Below are 21620 nucleotides of genomic sequence, written 5' to 3'. Positions count from 1 at the left end.
CTTTAAGTCATTTAAAAGGCTGTGACCTTAAATACAGGTTACGGTCATTTCTATTTGCAAACTTTGTTAGGCCTTATCGAGGGAACATACATTTGTATGTGCCAAATAAGACTCTGAAAGTCTTGGTTAGCGAGAAGCTTTAAGCCAGTTAGAGGTTTTAAGGAGTTTTTCTCCATGACCTCCAATATCTAAGAAGACTATCAGCCAAATATCACGACTCTGTCTTAGTCAGCGAGAAGTCATATGAATAGACAAGAGGCCCATTGGGCCATAACAGTTGCCAGAGATTTGAAATACTTCGGTTAATTTAATTGACCCTTTTTGGCCTCACCCATCAGGCCAAGGGATCAGACAGGGCCAACATGTGCATACCATTAAGCCGTCATTCCATGCTGATAATGTTAACAAAGTTGGAATGAATTCCAATAGAAATCAAACAAATCATAGTCAAAAATGTGATTTCCCTATATAAACTATAGTCAAGTTTACACAAGTTTGGTGAAGACCCTTCTATCTGTGAAGAGTGTTTGATTACACCATATCTAAGAGAAGAAGATTTTTGAAGTTTTAGTCAATTTGACCCCTTTGGCCATGCCCATCAAACTCCTGGGGGTAGGGACCATATAATTCACAATTTTGCCTTTACCCATAGAACCTTCCTGCCAAATTTCATTAAATTTGGTTCCGTGGTTTTAGAGAAGTCGAAAATGCAAATTGTTTACGGATGCACGACACACGAAAGGTGTTTAGAACAGGTCACTTGAGACTTCGTCTCAGGCGACCTAAAAAGTTGACACTGGACAGATGCCACACCACAGTATAAACTCACTTGGCCCTTAGGGTCAGCCTAGTCAATAAACCAATGAGAAACAATTTTTGTATCACATTTTTTTAATTTTATTTTTAGTCCGCCTTAAAGCACATATTCTGGGAACTCAAATGTAACGTCCTTCCCAGTCAGTTTCTTGTACACAGCTGTGAAAGTATCCATCTGAAAATAACAAAACAAAATTTTAAACAAATAAACACATAGGGAAAAAATGTTACATATTTTCCTACATTTGAACTCTCCTTATGAGGTTGGATATACAAGAGAAAACTCCTGCTTTTTTGCACTGATATTAGTTAAGAAAATGATGGAAGACATAGTGAAGCATTACTATCAACATAGAGGAATGGTAATGCAATATAGGACTGGATTTTATGATGTGCGACATTTTTGCAACTAGTCTGGTCACCTCAATAATGGTTACAAAATTCTGTCATCAAAACCTCACACATACATATTTATGTTTGTATTGTTTTAACAAATCTTGCTTTTTTTTTCATGAAAAGGTTCAGAATAGCGTAAATTATCCAGACACAGTAATATTCCTGGAAAAATATTCTCTCATCACACCCTTTTCAGGTCAGTATCTCAATAGCAACTGACATTAGGCAAATTAACAATACAAATTCTCATACCAAATCTGCAACATGGTACTAAATAATGCTTTAATTACAAAACAGAACAGATCAAGCAGTTATTAAGACTGCTCCAGTAATTAATCTACCTTATCCTAGGGCTTAAAAAATCACTTAGATCTATGATTAAGGTACCAGTCTAGCCACCCCAAAACAAACTCCCAAATTCTGGAGAGGACTTGACTTATACAGGAATAGCACTTGCTAAATTCAACAAGAGTATCGCAGGGTGGAACAATATGCACCCATTAAATGCCATATATTGCTCTATACTATCTTGCATTAAAGTATAATTTGCATCACCTAAAGAGTGGTTATCTGCCATGCTATGAATCTCACTTTTCACTTGAAAAGTCAATATTTAATTTTCTGGCAGTTTGAGGAAAACAAGAACTCATTTCTACAACATCAGAAATTGACATCAATAACTTTCGGAAAAATAGCTGAATAAGAATTTCTGAAATCCTGATCCAGACATTAATTATATGACTGCATGTCTTTTAATTCCTTCTTCATAAACAGAAGCTTTTTCACTGGAAAATTATAAACAAATCACAATTTAACAGCAACTGTTTATGCATTCTTTGTTGTACTTCTCATTGAACTGTTATTAATCAAACTGTCTGAAATTCATCAGAATTGCCAGAACTTCTCTTTGCCCCCATCCCCCTTTTTTTCACAAAAAAGTGAAGTTTCTTTGTACTTGGGTGCTATAAAGGCAAAAATGGGAATGGAAGGCATGGGACAATATCTGAATATATCATCATGAAAAGGTTCAGAATAGCGTAAAATAGCCAGACATGTTTGTTGTTCCTGGTTAAAAATAGCTCTCATCATTTCCTTTTCATTATAAATTAGAGGCTCTGTCCCTCGAGTTTGATGTCTATGTGTATACACGTAACCTAAACAAGAAAGCAATACATGTCCCCTACAGCCCCTCTTGAAGCATGACTGAGAAAAGTGCAGGAAAACTGAGTGGAAGGGCTGACAGAGGACGAGCTGACCAGAGACAGATGGACAGGGAGAAAACATACTTCATGTTCAGGATAAATAATTGGAAACTCTAATCGACAGAGTTAAGAGTTTGTAACATTACAAAAATATGCGAAACTGAAGATTTTCAAACACTTCCAGAAGTTTCAGATTAATTGCCTTTTCAAAATCCTTATTGATAATCAGTTATTTTTTTAGACTACTTTTATCTGAATATCATAATATCTGAATATTTCATCATGAAAAGGTTCAGAATAGCGTAAAATAGCCAGACATGTTTGTTGTTCCTGGTTAAAAATAGCTCTCATCATTTCCTTTTCATTATAAATTAGAGGCTCTGTCCCTCGAGTTTGATGTCAATGTAACCTAAACAAGAAAGAAATGCATGTCCCCTACAACCCCCCTCTTGAAGCATGGCTGAGAAAAGTGCGGAAAACTGAGTGGAAGGGCCGACAGAGGACGAGCTGACATAGAGACAGATGGACGGGGAGAAAACATACTTCATGTTCAGGATAAATAATTGGAAACTCTAAATTGATCGAGTTTGAAACATTACAAAAATATGTGAAACTGAAGATTTTCAAACACTTACAGAAATTTCAGATTAATTGCCTTTTCAAAATCCATATTGATAATGATAATCAGTTATTTTTTTAATAACTTTCGATCATCATCCCACTGCTAGTCAAAAACATACTCTCATCTCAACTAGGCTATCAAAACCGTCACCTTGCAGTTCAAGTTGGAAGAGGTCTTATATCAAAATAAAACTAATACTAAAATAGTTTCGCAACTAGCCTTTCGACAATTGCTGTACGAGCAACAGGGTTTGAAACTAATACTGGTAAGGCCTAAAAAAAAAAGTTGTGTGTTTCCGGTTTCCCGACCGACCCCAATAAATCAACGCCGACCCAAAAGTTTTTAGACATTCTTCAGAAATTTTCTCGGTTTTCCGTGACCCGATGAACGTTTAAGATTTTATTCGAGTCACCGAGCATTATCGTCAAAACGTTTGCCTACACAACGAGATCGCCCAAGCATTAGAAAGACCCAGAATTTGGGGTTTCTCATATGATGCAACAAGGCGACCGCTAACTGTAAGGCACCAACGCTGATCGCAATAACAATAAATAAATGTTGTCATTCTTCAGAAAAAGCATTGATGGCAGTCATTCCTAACGACATGCTTATTGAGGACGTCTTCCGCCACTACCATGAGGGAGCGGGGAAGGCAGTGAGATGCATAGCAAAAGGAAAAATGTCCTTAGAAAAGTCAGATAAGTTTGAAAGGATTTGACTTTGGTAAACTCTGTAGTGCAAAGTACATTTTTTCAGTTTTCAATTCTTAATAGATTCTGAAATTGAAATCACCGTTTTTAGTTGTTTTTTTAGCAGAATATTCAAAACGACTATAAAGCCAATAGTGGTTCAAAACTGTTTATTGGAAAACAACCATTTTCTGTTTTAATATAAAATAGCAATATTATTGACATCAACATATTTTGTACTCTGGCAAGCTACTCTCCTCAGTGGAACATTAAATCTGTGTAATTACAAGTGTTCAGATGGTAAAAGTCTACAGTTAACACATATTAAATAGCCCTACAACTTAAACATCTTCTACTCCAGTATTAAAAGTATAATGTAATTCAAAGCATAAAATCTGCTTAAAAATATTTAATAAAAAAAAAAAATTTCCTACCTACCGACCCTAACTTTTTGAGGAGCTGAAACCAGAAACACACAACTTTTTTTTTTAGGCCTAATTAAACAGAAGCCAAGCAATACCAGGCTGTAAAGAATTTTCATGGACTATCAACTGCATTATTTATGTATTTTCTGCATTATCCTGCTCACCTTGTGCTCAATGTTTGTCTGCTGAGTTTTATCGAGGTGGACTTTGATCAGCCTGGATCCATCCAACTTGATGCGGATTCTCTTGCCAACAATTTCAGCGGGGAAGGTCAGATCATCCAAGATGCTGTCGTGTACTGATGTAAGAGTACGACTGCAGAAGAAAAATTCAAGTGTTTGAAATTTAAAAAACAAAACAAAAATAGGCTTTTTCTTACTTCAAAATAAACGGTTTTACAAAATATTGGAGTTTACTGTATTTAAATTTTGAAATGGAGAAAACGACTTTAAATTAACTGCATTTCAATATATATTCATTGTAATACTGAACTCTGAATTAGGACTTAATTCATACTGTTTACAGGAAACATATTAAATACGTAGTTTTGTCATGAAATAGAACTGTACTTACGATCTGGGACGCTTCTGCTTGTTCTTCCTTCTTGTTTTCCTTGTTGGTTTAGGGAGAATTCTCCTCTGTTAAAGCAATCAGTATATTATAAATGAATATTTTGATGCATTCTTTTCAATGAAATTATTTACAACTAAATAAAATTGCATTTATTTACATTAACAATATTTACACTGCCAAATGCTTAATCACGAATTTCATATCAATGATATCGGGGCTGAACAACCAATTTTTTGTGGTCCATATCCAATCGAGACACAAAATGCAATTCTACTTTGAACTGATTGACAGAACATTAATAAACAATAATTCTTCCCATTTGGACTGAAAATGCATTTCCTAATAATCCTGTCTGTATATAGAGCATTTAAATTTCAATTAGCGTGCATGTCTTATCTCTACTAAATGCAAGGGTGTAAACTCAACAAGCCTGAAGCCTGGGCTAGCAAATTTTTCAGCTTGGGCTAGTGAAAATTACAGCCACACTTACTGGCCCAACCTAGTGACCTGCCCATGACATTTCAGCAGATAGAGAAACATCTAAGACTCAATGCTATACATGGGGTTGATTAAAACACTACAAACCATAAAATTCTTCCCGATAACCTTACCTAAGTATAAATTAGATTAATATGGAGTCATGTGTGCCAAATTGATCAGGTAAGACCACCTGTTATCATAGCGAGTAATGCCATTATCATCTGATCCTAGCTTTTCACATGTAGGTCATGTTTATAACATAGATTACTTAGGTTTACACAAACCACCAAATATTAAAGCGGTCTTCGTTACCAAACCTTTGATATAAGAATGATAGCCTAGAACTGTAGTCCATCTATCAATAAAAATTCTGCAACAAATGTAAGCCATGCTGGTGGCCATATTTGTTATGATGCTTTCTAATACTGGATCCATAATACAAACCGACTTTCAGGAGACTTTTTCCAGATGGAAACTTATGCAAATCATTTAAAACAAGATATTGTACAGAGCCATTCTTAGTATGTTGCTTACGTCATCTTTAATTTTCCAATTATTTTCCCATATTTGTTTGACTATCAAATTTTTAGTTCTGGCTAGTGGATTTTTGGTGCCTATTAGCCTTGGGCTAGTGATTAAACAAAAACCTAACATTAATGTTCGTTTAAAATTGTTTACACCTCTGCAATGAAGTTTTACATTTGGTGTTGCTCTGCAGACACCCTAGTGGTCATATGCTATTAGTTCATAAGCAGCAAAACTATGCATTTTATCCCCATTATAAACTGAATGCTTAATTAGATTTCAAGCTGCAACTCCACAATTCAAACAATGTGATCATACCTGTGCAATAAATACAACATGCTTTCCACTGAATTTCTTTTCCAGTTCCCTGACCAAACGAGTCTGGATTTTCTGGTATTGTCTCAGCTGTGGAACTGGTACGAAGATGATGATAGCTTTCTTGCCAGCAACATCAATTTCCTACAAAAGAATAGCCATAGTATTTAGACAATACCTTTTATTTTGTAAAATATTAATAAGCAAGTGATAAAAGGACAACTGTTAAGGTTTCAGATTTCATGTTCTTGGGGTTAAAAATGTTGTATTGAAGAAAAGAGTTAGAAGAGACATTCAACTCAGTAGATAGAAGCAAACAGCTTTTTTATTACAACCTTGCAATGGGTGAGGTCTAGATAGACTACCGCATCCCCAATCTGTTTTTGTAGAACTACGGTAAACCTCCGATTAATTCGAACACGAGGATAGTTCGAACACACATTTTTTTCTAGAAAAACAGTAATTTTTTAGCCAGTAATAGTTCGAACTCTGACTGTTTATAACTGACACCATTTCAGATAGTTCGAACTTGTTAAATGAAGAACGTAAAGTAAGGTTTTTTTTATCGGCAAACTCAATTGAAAGATCGTGACGACCCGGCCCAGAAAAAATGCCAAGATTTAAATTTGATCAACAAGCAGGTTTAGGTTATAAGATTGTATGCGTGATCATTAGAATGTGTCTGTGAAAAAAAATAGTTGCCACATATTTTAGCTTTAATTCAGTTTTTGTTACATTGCAAAATACACCACGCACGAGACAGCTGATTGCAAAATTTAGGCCGCGACAATGTATAAATAACATGCGATATTTGTATTCGCGCTGTGTATGGCAAACTAAGAAATCGTCCGTGTATTTTCACATATAACTAGTGTTAACTTAGCATTATGATTATTTAATTGTGACTGGACAATCTCTTAAGTATTGCCAATCAAGGTATTACCTGAAAACCTGCGACCTCACGCTAGGTAAGCAGGCCACGCAAGGTGTCAGTTGCGGTAAAGTTGAAAGGATCGGCCGCCCGATCGTGCTGAGAGACGTGAAGAGCATTCATATCCAGTCAAAACAATCGACAGGTGTCCCAATTAGTGATGGATAATTTTGCAGGTATCAACTATGTTTTGTAGATAATACGACTGGGCATATTTAAAAGCAGACATGTTGATGTTCTGACCTAATTTTACCAACACATATCGCCTATTTTTACAGTAGTGGTTTCGTAAATGCAACAGGTTATGAAGACTGTTTTTGATGTATTTAAGAGACCATTTATTACAATAATAAAGCGATAGTTTCTCATTCAGATAAAAAATATAATCATGCAAAGATTATACCGTACAAATGTTTAACTTTTGTGTCACAAATGAAACGTGTACTGTACTGTTTTGGGGCCTACTGTAGCTACGCATTGCCCGAACCGCGAGCGGCTTCGCGCAAAAACCATCATAATTATTGCGAAATGAAGAACGTTTAACGATCAATTAATATTGAATTAAATGAAAAACTATCATTTCACTTACTTATAAATGTGCCATTGTTCAGGCCGCCGTTGTTACGTATCAGATTTACGATGGATGTGTTTGTGTCTAATGATTTTACTCTGCCGAGATTTTCGCCGATATTGTCTCGAATAGTTCGAACTCACGCATATTTTCTGAATCATAATTTCGAATAATTCGAACAGGTTCGTCAATATTTATTTAATTTTGTTCGAACTAACCGGAGGTTTACCGTAATTAGTAGGTATTGCCATTGGGAATGGCAGGACTTCATAGGTTGGGCAGACCCTATCTACTGAATTCTGCCCAAGCTGTATCACTGTACAACCTATCCTTGATTTATGAACATACACTGGACATTAAATAGCTTGATAACAGTAGTACCACCTTGCTATTTCAAAAATTAGGGAGTGCCCACAGGGTCTGCTTCAGTTGTGACACATACACAAACCCTTCTTTTGTTTAAACAGGTACGTAAAACATATATAATAAAAGTAAATTCTAGAGTAGTTCTCCAAAGTTTGTTGTCTACCAGTGAGGTCTACTTGAAGCTAGCGATACAATCAAGTTGTCAAGTCAACTTATGGTTGAAAAGAATAGCTTAAAACATTAACTTGCATCTTTCTCACCTTAGCACCTGAAATGTACAGTTCACGAAGCTGAGCCTTCAGGTCACTGTTCATCTCAAGCTCAAGCAGGGCCTGTAAATAACAAGATGAAATTTTTAACACGTCTCAATCAGTCAATGTTGTACCTAGATTCTTCAAACAGTTAAACTATAAAAATAGATAGTATATGATGGTACTCCCATAACATAAAGACCATAGGTTGGCAAATTCATATCCAACATTAGTGTTGAGTCTGTTGACTGTGACCTCTTATTTCCTAAGCAGTGTTTCTTTATGATTTTCCGCCCCAAAATGTGGGCAGAAGGAAAGACTCGATAACTTTGACAGTCAGCATAGGGTAAATTGGCTATGGGTATGGGAAGTTAAGAGGTTACACAACATCTGTCAATATTGAACCTCTAACATTGTTGGGAGTATTCAAATAGTATGAATTTGTCTCGTGTAAATTTCTTGGGGCTGTGAAATGAAACCAGATAGACAGACCAACAAAACAATTATGATATAAGGTCAATGACCCAATATATTTTAACTGTTAATCAAATAGCTGGAAATAATCAAAATACAGAAAGAACAATTCATATCTAATATACGTATGAGAATTTTACCTGCGATACAGACTGCTCGAAGTCATCTGGCTTCTCGCCTTGAGGCTTAATTATTTTAGCGCTCGCCGAGTACATCTGAAATGTGGAAATAATTTTTGTTAGTCCCCATTGGCCTAGTCGAGAAAGTTTAAATCATCAATTTCAAGCCTACTTTATCAGCAGTGTGAACTTTCGAATGGTTAGCTGCTTATAAATTTGTTTATCGATGATATCAAATGCTAGAGACAGAATGAATTTTATGCCAAACTATCTCGAGAGTCCAGTACAGAAACTGGTGAACGTTGCATAGGAAATGTGCAGTGGAGATTGTTTCCCTAACACAATATAGCAAAGCAATTCAAAAGAGAAGCAGGGTTGTAAAGAACTAATACAATGACAAAGGTTGGTGATATTATATCAAAGTCAAGGAAAAGCGTGTATGCTACTCTTATATTGCTGTTGTATACACCAAAATATACACAGCGATGTCAGCCAGCAATCCTCAATAATCGGCCAGACTAAGACACATCAGGGCCCGAAGAAGACATATACAGTTGCAATTATGATTGATGTGCGCCATGTATTTATTTAATGTTGCAAATCGGTATAATTGTGGTGAATTTCGGACTTGAAGTTTCATGTGTCTGGTGTGCGAACCTTGGCAATGGCGGCGACGGAAGAAGAGGATTTCGACGGAAGTTGCTTAATGTAACTTCCGCTAGGAGGCACACCACTAAATTGCGAATCGAAACTAGAATTTCGTACGGAGCGGATGCTGTTCACATGAATACATTTTATCGTTTGGTTACAATGCCATTCTATGCAGTTCGAAGGGGCAAGATGCCCGGTATATATAAGACGTGGTAAAATGTTATTTTGTTAAAACCAGCCAGTAGTGCATTCTGTGACACAATGTGAAGTATACACAATACATTTTGTACACTGAGTTTATGTATTGAACCACATAGGTTTGTAATGAATGTTTATGATAAAAATCAAAAATAGAGCAGTGATCAGCATAGAAACATAAGCTATGCTGATCACTGCTCTATTTTTGATTTTTATCATAAACATTCATCACAAACCCCTGTGATTGAACCACATTAGTTTGGAGTTCCATCAATCCAATGAGAATGAGTTTTATAGTATGTGTAGCGGGGGATGTTTCTAATTAGTGTACATTTTGTGTTCTATGTGTTAACGTTTTGTATCAAGTTCCTGTGCTAGTTAGGTATTTTTATATGGTTTATCATATATTCTTTTTGATAGAATGCCAAACTCCTGTGGTTCAATACAGTTATTACAACAAGCCCCTGTGTCCACAAGGGTTTGTAATGAATGTTTATGATAAAAATAAAAAATAGAGCTGTGATCAGCTAGCATATATACACATATATACATAAAAGTTTATGTATATACGCTGATCACGGCTATATTTTTGATTTTTATCATAAACATTAATTACAAACCCCTCTGCTGTGTCTGAACATTAGCGTCACATTGTGATTGATTAACAGTTGAACAGTCATATCCCCTGTGTCGGAGAAAAACTTGGATTTTTGTTGCAAATATAATTTGTTCTTGTGGTCTTTTTAGACTTATTATTCATATTATTATTTCATTTTAGCTTTCAAAACATAAATTACATGTATTAAAGGGACATCACGGTAAAAAAGTTGTTATTTTCATTGAATGTACGTGTTTTGTTCCTTTCCAGTTATGTTTCTGTGCTATCCCAATATTCAGAGTCGATCCCTATGTCCAGATTCTAAATTTAGTGCGGAAATTATTTTTAAATCATCACATGACTGTTTTTAAATCGAGGCATTTTCATTTGTAAACACAAACACACGATAGCTTACAAGTCGAAATATTCAACCTGGGTTAGTTGGATAACAATATTATACAGTGGTTTAAATGTTAAATAACATGTTCTGTGCATATTCCGGCGCAAATATTTATGTGTATATATGTGTAAACACTGTACATATAGTATAGTGACAGTAGTGATATACGGGTACAGAGTTTGTAAAAATATTACCGAGTTTGTATAAATATTACAGGGTTTGTATAAATATTATCGAGTTTGTATAAACATTACCGAGTTTGTTATGGCCTACTATCCAGCAAGGGGCCGCGGTGGCCGAGTGGTTATGGTGTCCGACTCTTTAACACTAGCCCTCCACCTCTGGGTTGCGAGTTCGAAACCTACGTGGGGCAGTTGCCAGGTACTGACCGTAGGCCAGTGGTTTTTCTCCGGGTACTCCGGCTTTCCTCCACCTCCAAAACCTGGCACGTCCTTAAATGACCCTGGCTGTTAATAGGACGTTAAACAAAAATAAACAAACAAATAAACTATCCAGCAATCAACCAGAATACGATTTCGTGTTCACTGTTCCAATCTGTTGTACTGCTTCCCCAGTGTAATTCTAGGATTGTCTTTGACCCATTTGCCCATTATTCTCTTAATTGCGGAAGCTGTTATCGCTTTCAACCGCAGTCGATTCAAGTTGGAAGCCATTTTTGTTTTCAGGTGTTTTAGTTTTTAGATTGTCTTTGACCTGTTTGCCCATTATTCTCTTTATTGTGGAAGCTGTTATCGTTTTCAACCACAGTCGATTCACTTTGGAAGCCATTGTCTTGTAGAGAATTTCCTCTATCAGGAGAACCTCTGAAGGATCCTTCCTACAGAGTAAAAAACAAAAGAGAAGAGATTCAGTGTAAAGTTAAAATCAGTAGTATTAGTATATACAGATATACATATAAGTGATTTGAGTAGACTTAGATATTTACATTGATCACGGCTTGCATCAATATTCAATCTACACTGTAGCTATCAATATCTATTCTTACTATGGTCTGTATGCATACCAGTTCATAATCAATGTAACAAGCTATAATAATTGTATGTTGACGATAAGGCTATTTATATAACTGAAAGTTATCGTTATAATTGATTTTTGTTTTCATGTGTTTTAGTTTGTTTTGTGCAGATTGTTGATCAACAAATTGTGATAACCTTTTCATAATTGATAATTGATGATTTTCATGTACATATATCATCAAATTCGAATGGTTATTGTTCATAAGGTTATATTTCTTAAAGATACACCCAAATATATGAAATAATACAAAATAAAAATTGGTTTACCGTGCTGTCCCTTTAACTGAGGTTATTTTAACAATTTCATTCATTAAATTGTAACTGGAAAAGAAAAATGCAACGATCAGACCAGACTCGAACCTGCAGGGAACTCCGATCTCTATAGACGAACGCTCAAACCATTTGAGCTACCTGGCTACTGGCGCTCAGCCCAGTTCAGTTCCGCTACAAAACTAATGCCAATGGACTCATTATATCAATATATTTCACTGGTGCAAATTGTTAGCAGACAGTCAGTTTTGGTGGTCAGTAATACACTCGCCTTTCATCTAGGCTATTCTGTTGTTGCTGAAAAGCAAGTGACACTTTTCACTAACTTTAAGAAATTGAAAACTTTTATTATGGTTATTTATATGTAATGAAGTTTGATATATTTAAACAATCATATATCTTTACACTCTATCATTCAAATGATTATTAGTATCAACCTTTGTTTTCGTGTAGGGATGAATGTAAGGCACAAGTCAATGGATTCCCAAAGGCTCGGTACAAGAAGTTTAGTACTGAATCAGAGGCCAATGATTTTGTAAATGATACAACTGCTGATAATGGAAGTTCCTCATTTGCTGGAGGATATTCTCAGCAACAGAAAAAGTATCCAAGTCACACAGCCACAGCCTCCAACCACATGAGTCACACATCTGCACCCTTTAGCCACCGACAACCAATGCAGAAAGTTCCCTCAACAAGTAACAGCGAAAGCTTTAGTAAGTTTACAAGAATGGCTTAAAAATGAAATAAGCGTTTATGATTTTGCATTAATGACAAAGGTTCAAAGAAGTTTTATCAGTTTGCACTGATCAATCCTGTCCATAAATTTTAAAGTGTACACAACGGTGTGAGAGGAACCCTGAGCAAGCTCGCCAGGCCACTCTGTTTACGAATAGGACTCTCGACTATAACAGTTCTGACAAAAATTATCAGGAAACCTTTTGTATTATTCATGATTTTAACAACCCAGTTAGTCAATCAGAAAGAATAGGTTGATATGTAGTTTTCGTGTATCAATTTGGTAAAAATTGGGCAATTAATGAACTTTTCTAAGGCTTGACTTTTTTTCATAATATATTAGTTGATGCAATCGCCCAATGGAAATTTTAACAAGTTTGTGTTTGCACCTATTGTGGAGAAAACCCAATTGGTTGGACAAATGACAAATGATGTTGAGCTTGTGGCAAGACACTGAAATAACATCTGGACATTGTTACCAGTTTTACTGAAGGGCAATAGACATGGGTTGAGTTATTACCAGGTATGGGCACACAGACTTGGCATATTTCAATGACCTGGAATGAAAAATTACATATTATTTATAATTGTCCACAGGGTCTGACCCCTAGATCACTTTACAAAATGTTTTCCCTTGATTTTATTGTTGTAAATTAGGCACAATAATGTTGTACTTGCATGAACAAGCAGTAAGTATATAATTAACTATACAAAACTTTGAATTTGGAAGATAATTTTTTGTTTTGCTCTATCAGCTTGATATTAACGCTGCATTTGTTTCAGATGACACAGACTTCGACGGAGAAATGAAAAATGTATACAAGATTGAGTACACAAAAACTGTTCACATCCAACCTCCAGTGTCAAGGGGGTCATATCCGAGGTCACGGGGTACAGAGTCAAGGTCACGTGGTGCACAGTCAATGTCACGTGGTGCACAGTCAATGTCTCGTGGTGCACAGTCAAGACCACGTGGTGCACAGTCAACATCACGTGGTGCACAGTCAAGGCCACGTGGTGCACAGTCAAGGTCAAAGAATAGGTGGTCAAGGACACAACAGAGAACAAACAGAAACGAGAACAGTACAGGTAACTATTTATTAGTAATTGAAAAAAATACTGTGTCATGCTTATTGAATAACTGTCATAACTGGTATACTTTAAAGTTACTGTAAATATATCATCTGAAGCATGTAGCTTACAGTATGGTTTAAAAATATACTATAGTCTATTCCTGTTTTCAGTTGTTCATATTCTTTGTCATAGATGTAGCATTTTAAAGTAACAGAATAATTAATATGTACCAGAAGCAGAATTTTATGATATATATTTTCATATCATTTGGAAAGATAGCTATTATTAGTCCCCCACTGGAAACTGGGGGAAACTACAATTATGTCTTTGTTGTCCTTCTGTCTGTCCTTCCGTGCTTTATCTTTTCTGGGCTCCTATCTCTTTCACTACCTGTCACAAGGACTTTAGTTCACCATGGTGTGGCAGTGTGTTATTGTAAATCACTTATATTTTGCATGGGATTTATTTTCGCGTTAATACACAAGGAGAGTCAATTGTGAATTCAAATTCTGCCCGATTATTTGTATAAAAATAACAAGGTGGCCAAATAATTGGTTAATGATATAGGAGTCTTGCAAGTCCATGTCTCTAACAGACATTCGTGAAATTGTGTATTCGTGAATATGTCTGAAGAAGTAAGTTCGCAAATTAAGTACTCGCAAAATCTATGTGATTTACAGTATGTACTGAAAGTAGGTCACTCTGATCTACATTTTGACTTTTGACCTACATCAAACAAAGTGTTGTTCCAGGCAATATCTTCTACACTACTTTTAAATAGAACTTCATATTTTGGGCATGTTGTATTTGTTATGTAAATAGTTATCATAACATGTTTTTAATGCAACAAATTATTTTTGATTATATCAAATATGAAATAATTTCCTTCAGGTCAAGGCAATGACATAGTAGTATATACAGATGGTGGTTGCTATAACAACGGTCAGAGAGGTGCCCAGGCTGGTATAGGAGTGTACTGGGGGCCAAGTGACCCAAGGTAGGAAATTTAGCGAGCAATGTTCAATTAGGGCTAACGAGATTAAATTCTTCAGCTGGATATTTTTGTAATGATGTTATTTTTTTTTGACAATTTCTTGGACTGTGAATTTTGTTCCATAGATTTATACTGTATGGTAATATATATATATATTCATATGTATGGTAGTAAAACTATTTCCTTGTCCTCTATGAAGCTCATTACAACTTACTTTGGGCTAGTCCAGACGTATATAATCTTTTAACAAATAATATAATTTTGTCATGAGTTGTAAATAGTGGAGGATATTTATTTTCAGGAATGTGAGTGAACGGTTATCAGGAAGGCAAACAAACAATAGAGCAGAAATACATGTAAGTAACAAAATATTATCTCTCATAATCCTGTACTAGGTAGGGAGATTGTAAGATTATGAAATATTCATTATTCAGCGTAGAGGTTACAATTTAAAAAATGTACTTGTTTTGTTGAAGTTTTCCCAAGTTTTCTTCATATTTCACCATTGTAAAACTTTAAAAGCTAAAGAGATGTGTTTACTTTTGGCTCCCTATATATTAGATCTACATTATAGTTGATACTTAGGAAACAAACCAACAGAAAACAAACAAAATTCTTTGTAAAGTATTATAATAAGTTTCATATTTCAGGATGATTGTCAGATATGTGTTTTGTTTTATGATTGTGTAATGCTTCTCAAATTATAAAAGCGTTCCATTGGTTTCAGGCAGCCTGTCGAGCCATAGAGCAGGCCAAGGCACAAGGCTTTCAGGAGATCACTATTAAAACTGATAGTCAATTCCTCATTAGTGGTGAGTGTGTCATGGCAGGGTCACCATTTCGGTAAAACATGAAAACATGATGAACTCTAACCTGAGGTGTGTCATGACAGGGTCAACATCTCAATAAAACATGATGAACTCTAACCTGAGGTGTGTCATGACAGGGTCAACATCTCAGTAAAGACATGATGAACTCTAACTTGAGGTGTGTCATGACAGGGTCAACATCTCAGTAAAACATGATGAACTCTAACCTGAGGTGTGTCATGACAGGGTCAACATCTCAGTAAAACATGATGAACTCTAACCTGAGGTGTGTCATGACACGGTCAACATCTCAGTAAAGACATGCTGTTCTCTAACTTGAGGTGTGTCATGACAGGGTCAACATTTCAGTAAAACATGATGAACTCTAACCTGAGGTGTGTCATGACAGGGTCAACATCTCAGTAAAACATGATGAACTCTAACCTGAGGTGTGTCATGACAGGGTCAACATCTCAGTAAAGACATGCTGTTCTCTAACCTGAGGTGTGTCATGACAGGGTCAACATTTCAGTAAAACATGATGAACTCTAACCTGAGGTGTGTCATGACAGGGTCAACATCTCAGTAAAACATGATGAACTCTAACCTGAGGTGTGTCATGACAGGGTCAACATCTCAGTAAAACATGATGAACTCTAACCTGAGGTGTGTCATGACAGGGTCAACATCTCAGTAAAACATGATGAACTCTAACCTGAGGTGTGTCATGACAGGGTCAACATCTCAGTAAAGACATGATGAACTCTAACCTGAGGTGTGTCATGACAGGGTCAACATCTCAGTAAAACATGATGTACTCTAACCTGAGGTGTGTCATGACAGGGTCAACATCTCAGTAAAGACATGATGTACTCTAACCTGAGGTGTGTCATGACAGGGTCAACATCTCAGTAAAGACATGCTGTACTCTAACCTGAGGTGTGTCATGACAGGGTCAACATCTCAATAAAACATTACGTACTCTAACCTGAGGTGTGTCATGACAGGGTCAACATCTCAGTAAGACATGATGTACACTAACCTGAGGTGTGTCATGACAGGGTCAACATCTCAGTAAAACATGATGAACTCTAACCTGAGGTGTGTCATGACACGGTCAACATCTCAGTAAAACATGATGAACTCTAACCTGAGGTGTATCATGACAGGGTCAACATCTCAGTAAAGACATGATGAACTCTAACCTGAGGTGTGTCATGACAGGGTCAACATCTCAGTAAAACATGATGTACTCTAACCTGAGGTGTGTCATGACAGGGTCAACATCTCAGTAAAACATGATGTACTCTAACCTGAGGTGTGTCATGACAGGGTCAACATCTCAGTAAAGACATGATGTATTCTAACCTGAGGTGTGTCATGACAGGGTCAACATCTCAGTAAAGACATGCTGTACTCTAACCTGAGGTGTGTCATGACAGGGTCAACATCTCAATAAAACATTACGTACTCTAACCTGAGGTGTGTCATGACAGGGTCAACATCTCAGTAAGACATGATGTACACTAACCTGAGGTGTGTCATGACAGGGTCAACATCTCAGTAAAACATGATGAACTCTAACCTGAGGTGTGTCATGACAGGGTCAACATCTCAGTAAAACATGATGTACTCTAACTTGAGGTGTGTCATGACAGGGTCAACATCTCAGTAAAACATGATGAACTCTAACTTGAGGTGTATCATGACAGGGTCAACATCTCAGTAAAACATGATGAACTCTAACCTTATGTGTGTCATGACAGGGTCAACATCTCAGTAAAACATGATGAACTCTAACCTGAAGTGTGTCATGACAGGATCAACATCTCAGTAAAACATGATGAACTCTAACTTTGGGTGTGTCATGACAGGGTCAACATCTCAGTAAAGTCATGATGTACTCTAACCTGAGGAGTTCAGTATGTTTAAGTATTAATCCTGTACTAGTGAAAGTGTCCATCCATTCATACATTTGTGAGTCTGTCTGGCTGTACGTGTGTTTTTAGGTGTGTTTTTTGCTTAAAGATTATAATCAAATTTGGTTTATAATAACAAGTCACAGCTATAAACAAAACCTAGCATCTTAAATTTGATTCCGATTATAATTCTTCCCCAGATGGTTTAATTTGTTTGTGAACATTTGAAGTTTTTCCTCACTACACAGAGATCCCAGCATGTATGATAACTTGCTGTTAATGTGTGTTTTTCCACTAATATACTTTAAGTTCTGTTTTAAATTGTTAGATGTCATTCTTTTCATTTCAGCTGCTACACAATGGATATCAGGATGGCAGAGGAAAAATTGGACACTCTCTGATGGTGGCCCTGTCAAAAACAAAGATGATTTTATCCACTTGAATCGGGTGTCTGAGGGGATGAATGTAAAATGGGTATGTTTTGGAAACTTTGCAGGATTGGTAACAGAAACCCTTGTTTATACACACATTGTTTTTGTCCTATCGCCCCTGGAGACTAGATACATGCTTCACCTTAATAAAACATCATAAAATACAAACATTTTAATGATCAATTTACGTTTGGAAGGATTCGTAATAAACAACCAACAATGTTCTAGGGAAAATTCAACAAATTGAAAACAAAACAATAAACATGTATTTCTATTGTAGTTTACATAGACTAACATACTGGGGTACAATTTATTTCATGAAAGCTGACTGTAGCATTCTGAAATTTTGTGTTAACATGAAGAGTCATTGTAATTTGTCCAGAACATAACTTCTTTCTTATTTTCCAGGGTACCTTACATTAAATTTGCTTTAATAAAAGGTGAAGTCATTGTATGTAGTTATGGTTCACTGAATGTTACTTTGATTTGACTATTTTTTCATAAGTTTTTTGTTTTTTTACAGATCCATGTACGGGGACATACGGGTATCGCTGGAAATGAGGCGGCTGACAGACTTGCTAATGAAGGAGCTCTTAAACCTCTACCTTGACCTCTGCTGCACTTATATATATATAATGATTGTGATGTATCAACTGATGATCTGAAGATGTTGGTGTTGACAGGAAAGATCTAATTGTCTGTGTGGATGGTGTTTAAAGGAAAGATCTAATTGTCTGTGTGGATGGTGTTGAGAGGAAAGATCTTATTGTCTGTGTGGATGGTGTTGAAAGGAAAGATCTAATTGTCTGTGTGGATGGTGTTGACAGGAAAGCTCTTATTGTCTGTGTGGATGGTGTTGACAGGAAAGATCTAATTGTCTTTGTGGATGGTGTTGACAGGAAAGATCTAATTGTCTTTGTGGATGGTTTTTAAAGGAAAGATCTTGGTTTTTAAAGGAAAGATCTAATTGTCTGTGTGGATGGTGTTGACCTAAAAGATCTAATTGTCTGTGTGGATGGTGTTGAGAGGAAAGATCTTATTGTCTGTGTGGATGGTGTTGACAGGAAAGATCTTATTGCCTTTGTGGATGGTGTTGACAGGAAAGATCTTATTGTCTTTGTGGATGGTGTTGACAGGAAAGATCTTATTGTCTTTGTGGATGGTGTTGACAGGAAAGATCTTATTGTCAGTGTTGGTGTTAACTTGAAAGATCTTTTTGTCTGTGTTTGATGGTTTTGACTCAAATATCTTATTGTCTGTGTGGATGGTGTTGGGAGGAAAGATCTTAATGGCTGTGTTAAGAGGAAAGATCTTATTATCTGTGTTGACTTTAAGGTCTTTCTGTTTGTGTTTGATAGGTTTGACTCAAAGACCGTATTGCCAGTGTTGTGTACCGAGTATTGTGCCAACATACTAACCCCTATCAGATTTCAATGCGACCATCTGGAGCAAGGTGGCATTTTACAGCATGGCTGACCAAGATAATGTCCAATGGTTTAATTTATTGCTGTAGTTATCTGATTCTGTGATTTTATTAGCAGTATAGCCAGCATCATTGTATACTTACATCATTAGTGTGATGTGATATGATAAAGAGAATATTTGAAAATGGTGCTATCATTGAAGTAAAACTTGGATATGTCAGATTCTGAAAACTGCCTGTCTTCCTTTAATGAAAAATATATATTTATTTGTGACTTGTTATTTCAAAACACTCCAGAAAGAGTCAGTCATTCGGGTTATGTTTTTGTTGTACCATTTTGTACTGATCATTTCGATTACCTTTGAAGTTCGGAATTAAACCAGATAATAATTTGATATCAAAAATTTAGACAGAATCTAAAATCATTTGTTTCAGTATTGTCTGTCAAATTATCCTTGAATTCTGTTTGGAGTGAGAAGGAATGCTCTGATTATCAGAAACTTTGAACAAATAATCACAGTATTTATGATGCCAGTGGCAATCTGGAGGTCGGTACAGGGAATAGTTTCCTTAGTGATGTCGATGCAGATGACACATCAGCATCTGTGCAACCCCATTTGCATTGTTTAAAATTTGTTGGTAAATAAATATGAAATATTTTTCTATTTTGATTGTTTTATTTATTTGTATACTCTTATAATGCTTTTTAGTCCATTAAACATTATTAGATGATGGTAAGCAATTTAAATTGCCCTTCATTTGTAGTAAGAAGTCCACCCATTCTTACAAAAATCCTTGTTGTTGCTCTTGCTTAAGTTTTATGTGTAGGTTCCCCTTGGTCCCTACTAGTTATGCATGTAAATATTGACACTGATCAGAAAATAAAATGGCCTACAGGTAGCCATTTTGTATTTTGAAGTTTACATGTTACCACTATTTCTAAGAAAGTACTTGAATCTTTCTGGAATTTCATGTGTACCTGTATGTTCCCTTTGGTCCCTAGTTATGTGCGTGGAATTTTGAGACTAATGGGGAAAACAAAATGGCAGACAGCCGTTTTGAATTCGGACACTTTGTTTGTTGACCCTGTTTTTCAGGAAGTATGGATCTTCCTTTACTCTCACATGTGGTCCCTTGTGCATGTTCAATTTTTTGAGACAAATTGGAAAACAAAATGGGTTAGAGGTGGCCATCGATGAATTTGACAAGTGAAATTTGTTATCTCCGATTTCTGAGAAATTATTGAATTTTCCAATAGATCATTTTTGATATCTTCTTTGTCACTAGTTGTATATGTTAAATATTGACGAAGAACTAAAGTACAGTAATTTCTTTTGTCAAGGGGTTAATGTGAGGAAAAGAGAAAGGAAGAGAAAAGACCAATTTTACCATGAACCAATAATAATGTCACTGGTTGGCACCATGCAAGATCCCCTCTGGTTTTGGGTCCTTGAGGCAATACCCTCTGCTCTATATCATCAAAGGAAAAAACAACGATCAAAGATCTAAGCTTGTTTATTGGATTACAATTTAATCACAGATATAACAAATATTTCATAAATATCTTGTATGTTATTGTAACATACAACAACAGCTTTCCATATGATTTTCATATAAAAATAAACATGGAATTTAGAACATATTGTATTTGAGTTTGTAGAAAACATTAAGGCCAATTAATATTTTTATTTACAGAAAACAAAAGGCCCAGATGGGCCTGATTCACCTGGAGAGTGACTGGCAAAGCACCCTATATTTCCACAGAAAAAAAAGCATTCAAAGAATTTAGTGTTTCCCAATAATTGGTTTCCCTTCAAACATGGATACTTCAGACAAAATTCTTGTATTTCTACAGAATATGAAGGATATTAAAGAATTTGCTGTTTTCCCCCTAATAGGGTCACTGCCCCGAGTCCCCTAGGTGTGGTGGGAGAAAGTACCTCACCCAAGGATCCTTTAGACCTGGTCAAAACACACTGAGTCAATTATGATCTATTGTGATTTTTAAGAAAATTTGACAGACAGATGAAAGATGCTGCAACGCCTTAAGCTCACCAGCCCTTAATGCCAGGTGAGCTAACAGAGTTTTAAGATGGTCAACCATCAGGTAAAACTCATACGTGATGCTTCCTTTGGATCATGAAACTTTTAATATCTTTTTTCACACCATTGAAAATTTACTGGACTAGATTGCAATAATTCTGGCCATTTACTTCTCCAAATACAATCCTTCATTTAGCTTGCAGTAATTTTGTTATCAATATATAGATTTAGCATATTTGAGCTACAAGCCCAATATCTGGTCTCTAGGTTACTAAGAAAA

General features: G+C 35.9%; 2 protein-coding genes across 5 annotated transcripts; one reads left to right on the top strand and one right to left on the bottom strand.

Moving 5' to 3' along the window:
- Positions 1–873: 873 nt before the first annotated feature.
- On the bottom strand, positions 874–9468 carry LOC117325530 (40S ribosomal protein S7-like). Its single transcript, XM_033881820.1, has 7 exons — positions 9413–9468; positions 8777–8851; positions 8172–8243; positions 6047–6187; positions 4724–4788; positions 4315–4465; positions 874–991 (listed from the first exon to the last, which is right to left on the bottom strand). The coding sequence occupies exons 2-7, from the start codon at positions 8849–8851 to the stop codon at positions 914–916; spliced, it is 582 nt and encodes a 193-aa protein (XP_033737711.1). The 5' UTR covers positions 9413–9468; the 3' UTR covers positions 874–913.
- Positions 9469–19963, top strand: LOC117325529 (ribonuclease H1-like). Of its 4 annotated transcripts, none has more exons than XM_033881817.1 (8): positions 9469–9618; positions 12363–12625; positions 13431–13730; positions 14613–14718; positions 15017–15071; positions 15443–15527; positions 17793–17917; positions 18398–19963. In XM_033881817.1, the coding sequence occupies exons 1-8, from the start codon at positions 9539–9541 to the stop codon at positions 18482–18484; spliced, it is 1101 nt and encodes a 366-aa protein (XP_033737708.1). In that variant the 5' UTR covers positions 9469–9538; the 3' UTR covers positions 18485–19963. The 4 variants fall into 4 exon arrangements, with proteins under 4 accessions (XP_033737708.1, XP_033737707.1, XP_033737710.1 ...); XM_033881816.1 differs by having other exon boundaries at positions 13431–13736; XM_033881818.1 differs by having other exon boundaries at positions 9504–9602; positions 13431–13736.
- The last annotated feature ends 1657 nt before the right edge of the window (positions 19964–21620 follow it).

This window comes from Pecten maximus, chromosome 4, assembly GCF_902652985.1.
Source record: "Pecten maximus chromosome 4, xPecMax1.1, whole genome shotgun sequence".
Taxonomy (NCBI): Eukaryota; Metazoa; Mollusca; class Bivalvia; order Pectinida; family Pectinidae; genus Pecten; species Pecten maximus.
The sequence above is the reverse complement of the archived record's forward strand: the minus strand, read 5'-3'. Positions and strand labels throughout refer to the sequence as shown.